General features: G+C 51.1%; 1 protein-coding gene across 1 annotated transcript in view; it reads left to right on the forward strand.

The window, feature by feature from the left end:
• Positions 1–1,591: 1,591 nt before the first annotated feature.
• The window catches only part of VRTN (vertebrae development associated), a 9,703-nt gene continuing 1,347 nt past the window's right edge, over positions 1,592–9,947 (forward strand). Inside the window, exons 1-2 of the mRNA XM_008060189.1 lie at positions 1,592–1,831; positions 9,200–9,941. Of these exons, the coding sequence (XP_008058380.1) occupies positions 9,201–9,941 (741 nt within the window). The 5' untranslated portion in view covers positions 1,592–1,831; position 9,200. The remainder of the gene's footprint in view (positions 1,832–9,199; positions 9,942–9,947) is intronic.

Here is a 9,947-nt window from a genome sequence, read left to right on the forward strand (position 1 = left end):
GGCTGCGGTGGCCGGGAGCGGCCACTGCACTCCAGTCTGGGTGACAGAGTGAGGTACCTACTAAAAAATAATAATAATAAAAATAAATAAGCAAACCTCTACAATAAAAAAAAAAATTTTTTTTTTTTTTTTTTTGTGTTGGAGTCTCACTCTGTCACCCAGGCTGGAGTACAGCAAAATGGTCACGGCCACCACAGCCTCAACCAGGCTGGTCTTGAATCCGTGGGTTCAGGCAATCCTCTCACCTTGGCCTCCCAAAATGTTGGGATTACAGGCTGAGCCACCGAGCCCAGCCTAAAAATAATTTTAAATTAACTGGGGAGACTAAGAACTGGAATGTTATTTCTTTGTGCCAAGCAGAGTCCCAAAGGTTTTAAACTTATCATCTCACTGAATCCACCCAACTACTCTCTGGGGTTGATATTGTGTCCCAGTAATCAAAGAGTCAGGGCTGGGAAGGGTGAAACAATTTGCCTGAGGCCACACTCGAGCAAGGGGCAGGGTTGGCATTTAAACCCAAGTCCAGGAGATAGCTAAGCCACAGCCTCGGGCCACTGCCATCATGGTGGGTGGAGCCGGTGGCACAACTGTGGTGCAGAGGCTGGACCCAGTTCAAGTCTGGCAGCTCCTTATCCAGTGCCCAGGGAATGGGTGTGGGATAAAGGATTTCGACTTTTGTGACACATGTAGCCCTTATGATTGGGCGGGAGGAAACGATTAACAGTGAAGTTGGGGCACAATGGATCGAGGGGGCATTTTACAGTGGTCGCTGGGGAAACACAGAGGTGCGGTGGGTGAATTGGAGAAAAGCAGCTTGCCCCATGACTCCAAAGGGTTAAGGCCAGGCTGGAAAGCCCCAGGGGGAAGCTCCCACCAAAGGCCTTCTCCTCCCACATCAGCAGGGACTGGACTGGTTCCTCTGAGATTATTCCTGGCCCCTGGGCCCCAGGTGAGCTGCAGGGGAGGGACTGAAGCCCTAGGTTTTACACACCCCCTTTCCTGTGGGGCTCACAAAGTTAGGTGCCCTGGGATAGGCCCCCTGGCCCCTGACCGATGAGGTTTGGCCCAGGCCCACTGTGGGAATGAGAGCCATTGGGCCCCAAACCTGGGGCCCCAAGAATGGTGAGGATGTAGCCTTTGGAAGAAGTGGGCCTTTCTGGAAGGAGTCTGCCTGGCTCACCCTCCAGGTCAGTACGCTAGGGAGTTTCAGGACCGGGGTTGGGGGAGCTGCCTCGGGAGGAGATGCGTGTTGGGGGCTCAGAGAGCTCTAAAGTATTTCTCGAACCAGTTTCCAGGCTCCAGTCCCGCTTGCACCCCGCCTCCCCCCAAGCCTGGCCATGGGCTTTCTTTCCGTAGATCTTTCTTTCTATCGAAACCTTCTCCTCCCCTCCTCTCCCCTCCCCTCCCCCCAGACTCTTTGGAAATCTTTCAACTTTCTTTCAAGTCTTCCCTGGGCAGTCGGAGACCTGCTTCGGAGCTGGGTCAGGGCGCTTTAACACCCTCAGCTGGGGAGAGTGGATGACAATAGCTGCTATCACTTTACCATTGGAAGTGACCCCCGAATTTGCACTTCTTTCATCTTGGGACCAGAGCACTTGAGGGTGGGCGATTTCCTGGGGGGAGTGGCTTAAGCCGCTTCCCCACCGGCCAGTTGGCTGTAGACGGTCCGGGCTCTCCAAGGTTCTCTCAGATATGAAGCTGGGTCTGGAGTAAGAGTGCAGCTCCGTGGGACGCTGCCTGGGAAGGCCTCTCCCACCCGGTGACTTCAATGTCCCAGGCTGGAAGGTGGAGCGGGAAGCGGACGCCCCCAGGGCTCTGGGCCACCCTTCAGGTCAGTACGCTAGGGAGTTTCCTCAAAACTAGGAAGGGCGGGTACCTCGTGTGGCTTGGAGGCTCCAGGAGAGTGAGGGGTGGACTTGGGACACTGCTGGGCACAGATTAAGGAGTGACCTGTGAAGATGGCTGTGCGTGTGTGTTTGTGTGAGGCATTGTTTCAAGTTCTCCCTACCCCCACCTCCACCCTGTCCCCACCCCCACCCGTCTGCCTAGCTCTCCTCCCCACCTACACAATGGTCTGACCTCAGCCCCTCCCCAGGTTCCGGAGCTTCCCAGGTTGGGTCCCCGGTCTCTGCAGCCCTGGGCTGGTCAGCTCCCTCTCTTGTCCTCCGCTGCCTTCTGGCACCCCAAGGGGCGAGGGGTACCTGTGTTGCCTCCTTTGTGGGCGGCACACTCCTCCTCCCTCTCCTCCAGACACGTGGTTCACTGATCTGGGCTTGGGCGACTTGGGGCCTCAGGCCTCCCCTCGTGACCTCAGGTGCACCCACTACCCTTGCGGATGGGAACGTCCTTGGGAAGTCAAAGTTGAAGGACTCGGCTGCCACCGGCCAGCCCAGGCAGCCACCCTTGCCAGGCTTGGCCCCCAGGCACCAGGGAGGGAGCCAAGATGGCTGGCGCTGCCTCTGGCCTGGCAGGGTGTAGCCAGGGCCACCAGGCTGTTGTGGCTGGGGGTGGAGGGCAGGCCAGGGAGGCACAGAGTGAGGCTGGGTGAGGAGCGGCCATCGAGGGGAGATCAAACCCTGCAGCCTTACCGAGGGCGGAGGCCTGAGTGGTCCACATCCTTGTGGAGCCTGGCTAACTCTGAAAACTGCAGCGCCCGCTCTGGGAGGGACCGGAAGAAAAGGGAAGACAGAACACAGGGTCCTTAGAGCTATACAGTGCCTGGGATGAGCCTGGTGGGGAAGGAGTTGGTTCTAGAGACCAGAGACTTGCTAGCCTCGTGTCAGTGGACCTCTTGCCCTTCTTTCCCTTACCTGCACAGAGCCCACCTTCACTCCTGAAACGCAGGAGACAGGCCAGATCTGGGTTCTGAGACCCCGTCCACTTGAAATACGGGGGAGCAGGAGAGCAAGGAAGCTGACCTTGGTGCAGGCCAGGCTGTGCGGGTCCTGCGGAGCTGCCTGTGGCCCTGCTTCACTCCTTGGCTCCAGAGACTTTCCGAGGTGCCGAGATGCTGGCTGGGTACTGTGTCTCTACCCTTCCAACTTCAAGTAAGGGGAGTGGGGCAGCCTGTGTAAGCCCGGGACGCTTGCTTCCTTGGTTGTATGACTTTCCAGATCGTTTTCAAGAGTCATGGGGCTAGGGGAGGCCAGCGAGGCCAAGTACTTAGGTTAGCGATCACCTCCTGCACCGCATTCCCTGAGAATGCACCTGGCCCCGGGCGTGAGTTGCGCTTCAGGGGAAGAAAGCCGCCGCTAAGGGACTGCTGCACCTGAACCCCATCATCAAGCGTCTACTTAAGGAGGATGGGCTTGGCTGCATGTGTGGCTCTTGCCTCTCCACGTTGCCCCTTTCTCTGGTGGCCCAGCCCCATTCTGTGTAGCTGGGGGCGGGTGGGTGTGAAGCTTCCCTGTGGAGCTGTTTTTTTCTTGACCGACTTTTGAGGCAGCCAGAAGTGGGGTGTTACCTACTTCTCCTCCTCTTCCCTCTTTGGGGAAAAGGAAGGAGTGAGATAAGGTGGAGGCGGGTGGGACTGGGACTGGGCAGAGTAGGGTGGGACAGGGAAGGGTGGGGTGGGGAAGGGTGGGGTTTGTGCAGGAGGAAGTTGAGATATCTGGACCTTGTGTTGGAAGGTATTTGGACACGGCTGCATAAATTCAGGCAAGTCAACTTTACCTTTCTGGATCTCAGTTTCCTCATCTGTAAAGTGGTTCGGTCTGTCTCAGAGTCCCAAGAGTCCATGTGTTTCTGGATCCACTGAATGATTAAAAATTGTGGGTGATGGAGTTACTTACAGTGGCTAGGAGGGGAGCCCTGGAGTCAGGCTGCTTAGATTTTGTAGCTTTTCATAGCTGTGTGGTCTTGGGAAATTTCTTAATTTAACCTCTTGAGCCTCCCTTTGTCCAGGTGTGGACTAGGAGTAGCTGATCTTTGTGTGATGGAGTGTAGTTCACATGGAGGGAAGGTGAGAACCACAGATAAACAAATTTACGTCTGAAAGGCTGAAATGCAAATACTATCCTGGTGAAGACACAAAACTTGCATTCCCTTGGGGGAACTTCAGGCTTTGCTCAGAAAATAGGCCCCTTGAGCATCAGAGCAGGAAGAATCCTCCACACATTCAAATTGGTCACATTTATCTATTTGCCTTTATCACTTCCAGGATGCTCTATTTTTCTGAGATTTTGGTTGAATTAACAAAGTTAAATGTACTTAGTAAGTGGTCAGTAAATAGTGGCCATTTTTGTGATTTTGTTTGCAAAGTACTCATTTATATGCAGCTGTATAACAGTGTTCACCAAGTGATGTCATGTAAGGAAACAGACTGCATCTTGTTTGTTGGGATGCCTGCCAAAATGAGAATGCTCTTTGGGTCTGCAGTTTTTCACAGTTTGGGTTTTACTACATATGTAAGTGTTCTCTTTAACTAAGGACCGTTATGAAGTTTAACGATTAAAAGCCCAGTTCCAGGGTTAAATAATTTGATACAAGTAGAAATATGGCGAGAGGTTAGGCCAGATTTGTCATAATATACGCGTTTTAAAGAAGTCTCTAGCTTAGAAATTTTATCCAAAATTGGTGAATCTGATCACCAACTTTTAATATTGCATTTTATGATCATCAAGTAAAATTCTGGCCAGTGTTCCTTCAGTGCTTTAAGATTTTTTTTCAACTCTACTGAATCACAATTTGCACTCAAACACATTCCTTATAAATTCACAGTTCTGAGAACTGAAAAATGTATACGCTCAAACACAGTTTTTTTTTTTTTTTTTTTTTTTTTTAGTCAGGTCTCACTCTGTTGCCCAGGCTGGAGTGCAGTGGCGGGCCCACGGCCACTGCGGCCTCTACTTGCTGGGTTCAGGTGATCCTTCCATCTCAGTCTTCCAAGTAGCTGGAACTACAGGCACGCGCCACCATGCCTGGCTAATTTTTTTGATTTATTGTGGAGACAAGGTCTCATCAAGGTGCCCAGGCTGGTCTCGAACCCCTGAGCTCAGGCAATCCTCTTGCCTCAGCCTACTGAAGTGCCGGGATTACAGGCGTGAGCCACCATGCCCAGCAACACAATTTTTAAACCTAAGTCTCTTTTTAAATCAGTGTACTGAACACAGAGAACAAAGATCTGAGAAGCCAGAAAGGATGTCTCTTTTCTAATTTAAAAGCAATGTCCATAAAAGAATACCACTCTGCTTTGCAACTCAACACTGCAAGTACCAGTAATTAGGATGATCAGTTTGTGCTGGGAAGGTGACTGAGGCTTTAAACAGGCCCTAAGGATCATCTGGTTTCAATTATGGGGCAACAACCACTAACTTGTGTCATGACCTTGGGTAATTTAGGCAAATTAGGCAAACTTCAATTGCATCAGTTTTCTCACCTGTAAATTGGGGCTAATGATAGTACCTACCTTAAAGTATTGCTGTCAGGATTAGGACAGTGCATGGCAAATAGTAAATACTAGTTGTTTTTTTGTCTACACAGTGGATAGGCTGTTGTCCCTTTGAGAAGCCTGTCTTTATTCTAGGTCAGTAGTTCTCAAACTTTTTGGTCTCAAGATCACTGAGGAGATTTTGTTTATATAGGTTGTATCTCCAGCACTGTGACTCACGTCTGCAATCCCAGCATTTTGGGAGAATGAGATGGGAGGATTGCTTGGGCCCAGGAGTTTGAGAATAGCCTAGGCAATATAGCAAGACCTCATCTCCACAAAAAAATAAAAAAATAGGCTGGGTGTGGTGGTTCACACCTGTATCCCAGCTACTCAGGAGGCTGAGGTGGAAGGGTTGCCTGAGCCCAGGAAGTTGAGGCTATGGTGAGCCATGATTGTGCCATTGTACTCTGGCCTAGATGACAGAGTGAGATCCTGCCTTACACTTTTTTTTTTGAGTTGGAGTCTCACTCTGTCGCCCAGACTGGATTGCAGTGGCCGCTCCCGGCCACCGCAGCGTCGACCTGCTGGGCTCCGGCGATCCTTCCGCCTCAGCCTTCCAAGTAGCTGGAGCTACAGTGCCCGCTACCATGCCCGGCTAATTTTTTTGATTTATTGTAGAGATGAGGTCTTGCCAAGCTGCCCAGGTGTGTCTTTAACCCGCGGGCTCAGGCAAATCACTTACCTTGGCCTCCCAAGGCGTGGGATTACAGGCTGAACCACCAAGCCCAGCCCTGCCTTACATTTTTTTTTTTTTTTTGAGTTGGAGTCTCACTCTGTCGCCCAGACTGGAGTGCAGTGGCCACTCCCAGCCACCGCAGCCTCGACCTGCTGGGCTCCGGCGATCCTTCCGCCTCAGCCTTCCAAGTAGCTGGAACTACAGGTGTGCGCTACCACGCCCAGCTAATTTTTGATTTTTATTGTAGAGATGAGGTCTCGCCAAGTTGCCCAGGCGGGTCTCGAACCCCCTGCCTTACATTTTAAAAATTATTTTGTTTTGGTAATTTGAACAATTTGCCTAAATTACCTAAGGTCATGACAACATTGATATGGACTATATCAATACATATTATATTCAGATTTATTTATTTAAGAAAGGTAGATTTATTAAAGGAAAAATATGTTGTGAGGGGATAGAAGGCAGGACAGCAGTGAGGGTGTCTGCTATATTCAGATTCAAAACTGAGAAAATTAAAAAAAAATCTGTTACACAATAACAAATAATCTTTTTTTTTTTTTTTTTGAGTTGGAGTCTCACTCCGTCGCCCAGACTGGAGTGCAGTGGCCGCTCCCGGCCACCGCAGCCTCAACCTGCTGGGCTTCGGCGATCCTTCCGCCTCAGCCTTCCGAGTAGCTGGAATTACAGACGCGCGCCACCACGCCCGGCTGATTTTTTTATTTATTGTAGAGATGAGGTCTCGCTGCCCAGGCGGGTCTCGAACCCACGGGCTCAGGCAATCTACTCACCTCAGCCTCCCAAAGGCACGGGATTATAGGCTGAGCCACCGAGCCCAGCACAAATAATCATTTTTATGAAAAATAACTTTTCTAGAACTAAAAAGGTAAAAGAGTACATTAGTTTATTTTAAATTTTTTCAAATCCCTGTAATATCTTATTTAACAGAAGATTTTGGTTTCTCATATCTGTCTCTGTTCAGTCTATTTCAATACATTGTTTTGACGGAAGCTGGTGAAGAAAACCCAACTTTATATGCAAATGGAAAAAGGAAGAGTGTTATAATAGCTTTTCCAGTGGATTTTTTGATACTACATCAAAACCAGACAAATAGTTTCTCAAAGCTGTTATAATGTGGAATTAGATGCCATAGCTATGAACTTTTTGCACCTTGTTATGTTAAAATCCATGGTTCTCTTTTACACATTGAATGGTTCTTTTATAAAGCACATGACTTTGTATAAACCATGAGTTACATGGGAAATACTGATCACTGAGTGATGAAGGTCTTTAATGAAAATATCGACAATTCCAGTATACAGCATAAAAAATTGCATTTGTTAATGTCACACTGATCTCATCAGAAGTTCTTAGATATTAAGCTGTCAAGTTCACAGTAGTGGATAAAGGGTTTCCAAAATTCTAATTTTCTTTTTTTTTTTGGGAGTCGGAGTCTGTTATTCAGGCTGGAGTGCAGTGATGCTATAAAGTCCACTGCAGCCTCAACATGCTGGATTCTGGTGATCCTTCTGTCTCAGCCTTCCAAGTAGCTGAAACCACAGGCTTGAGCCATCATGCCTGGCTATTTTTTTTTTTTTTTTTGAGTTGGAGTCTCACTCTGTCGCGCAGACTGGTGAGCAGCCACTGCAGCCTCGACCTGCTGGGGCTCCGGTGATCCTTCAGCCTCAGCCTTCCAAGTAGCTGGAACTACAGGCACACGCTACCACACCCAGCTAATTTTTTTGATTTATTATAGAGATGAGGTCTCACCAAGTTGCCCAGGTGGGTTTTGAACCCGCGGGCTCAGGCACTCCACTCACCTCAGCCTCCCAAGGCGCGGGATTACAGGCTGAGCCACTGAGCCCGGCTTATTTTTTTGATTTATTGTACAGATGAGACGTCGCCAAGTTGCCCATGCTGGTCTCGAACTCCTGGACTCAGGCTATCTTCTTTCCTCTGCCTCCCAAAGTACAGGATTACAGGCTCGAGGATTCATCAAGAACATTCTTAGTGAAACTAGTCTTTTTAAAAAACAATAGTAAGCCAGACTCGGGCTCACTTTGGGAGGCTGAGGTGAGTGGATTGCCTGTTCGAGACCCGCCTGGGCAACTTGGTGAGACCTCATCTCTACAATAAATAAAAAATTAGCCGGGCATGGTAGCGTGTGCCTGTAGTTCCAGCTACTTGGAAAGCTGAGGCGGAAGGATCGCCAGAGCCCCAGCAGGTCGAGGCTGCGGTGGCCGGGAGTGACCACTGCACTCCAGTCTGGGTGACGGAGTGAGACTCCAACTCAAAAAAAAAAACCCAAAAAACAAACAAAAAAAAGCAATAGCAAAAAACTCTGAGTACATGCTGATGAAGAACACAGTGACTTCTAGCACAGTTTGATGCCATTGCCCCGATTCATGCTAAGATAGCAGTTTAGCTCAAATGCTAAAACAGTGAAAAAAGCCCATAGTATCCCAGTGTTAAATTAGAATAGCTGAATATTATCATGAAAATAGTTTAACTTGCAGACCTCCTGAAAAAGTCTCAGAGAACCGCAAGGGTCTGTGGACCATACTTCGAGAATCACTTTAGGGAAAGGCAGACCAATTTTGGCTACATGTAAGTCTTGAATGAATACAGAGGTGTGGCTTCGCTAAGCTGTTCTGTATTACGTGTAGGGTACCAGGTAGCATCATAATAGAAATAGCCAACACTGCACTGCTTCACTCTGTGCCCAGCACTGCTGTCAGGCTGAATGTGTGAGTATACTTACCTACCCATTGCCATCCTTGACTTTCATTGTTTCGTTCAGGTCCACGACTACCCTACAGGAAAGGAACAGAAGCTGAGGGAGGTTAAGGACCAGCCCCAAGTGACCTTGCTCTTGTTGGCCAGGATTCAAAGCCAGGCTCAAGGCCACACTCTTCCTCAGAACCCCTGACTGACTAAACAAACCTAGGGAGGCAGTGATGTGTCACCTGTCTGGGGGACTGGGAGCAGACGGATATTACCTCTAGGGAGGCAGCGCGGGAATGGACAGGGCACCCTTGCAGGGTGTCATCTGGGCATGCCGCCTGACCTCCGCCCTCTGCCCTTTGCCCTGGCAGGATGACTTCTCGGGACCAGCTGGTGCAGCAGGTGCTGCGGGAGCTGCAGGAGGCAGTGGAGGCCGAGGGCCTGGAGGGTCTCGTGGGGGCCGCCCTGGAGGCCAAGCGGGTCCTGTCGTCCTTCGCCCTCCCCACGTGCCGGGAGGGAGGCCCTGGCCCCCAGGTGCTGGAGGTGGACTCGGTGGCCCTGAGCCTGTACCCCGATGACGCCCCGCGGAACATGCTGCCGCTGCTGTGCGCGGGCGAGGGCAGCCTGCTGTTCGAGGCCGCCAGCCTGCTGCTGCGGGGGGACGCGGGCCTCAGCCTGGAGCTGCGCGCCCGCACGGTGGTGGAGATGCTGCTGCACCGCCACTACTACCTGCAGGGCATGATCGACTCCAAGGTGATGCTGCAGGCCGTGCGCTACTCCCTGTGCTCCGAGGAGTGCCCCGAGATGACCCGCCTGCCGCCCGCCACGCTGGAGGCCATCTTCGACGCGGACGTCAAGGCCTCCTGCTTCCCCAGCAGCTTCTCCAACGGCTGGCACCTGTACGCCCTGGCCTCCGTGCTCCAGCGCAACATCTACTCCATCTACCCCATGCGCAACCTCAAGATCCGGCCCTACTTCAACCGCGTCATCCGGCCGCGCCGCTGCGACCACATGCCCTCCACGCTGCACATCATGTGGGCCGGCCAGCCGCTCGCCGGCCGCCTCTTCCGCCACCAGTACTTCGCGCCCGTGGTGGGGCTGGAGGAGGTGGAGGCGGAC

This window comes from Carlito syrichta, unplaced genomic scaffold (assembly GCF_000164805.1).
Source record: "Carlito syrichta isolate Samal-C Ts95f unplaced genomic scaffold, Tarsius_syrichta-2.0.1 Scaffold304554, whole genome shotgun sequence".
Taxonomy (NCBI): domain Eukaryota; kingdom Metazoa; phylum Chordata; class Mammalia; order Primates; family Tarsiidae; genus Carlito; species Carlito syrichta.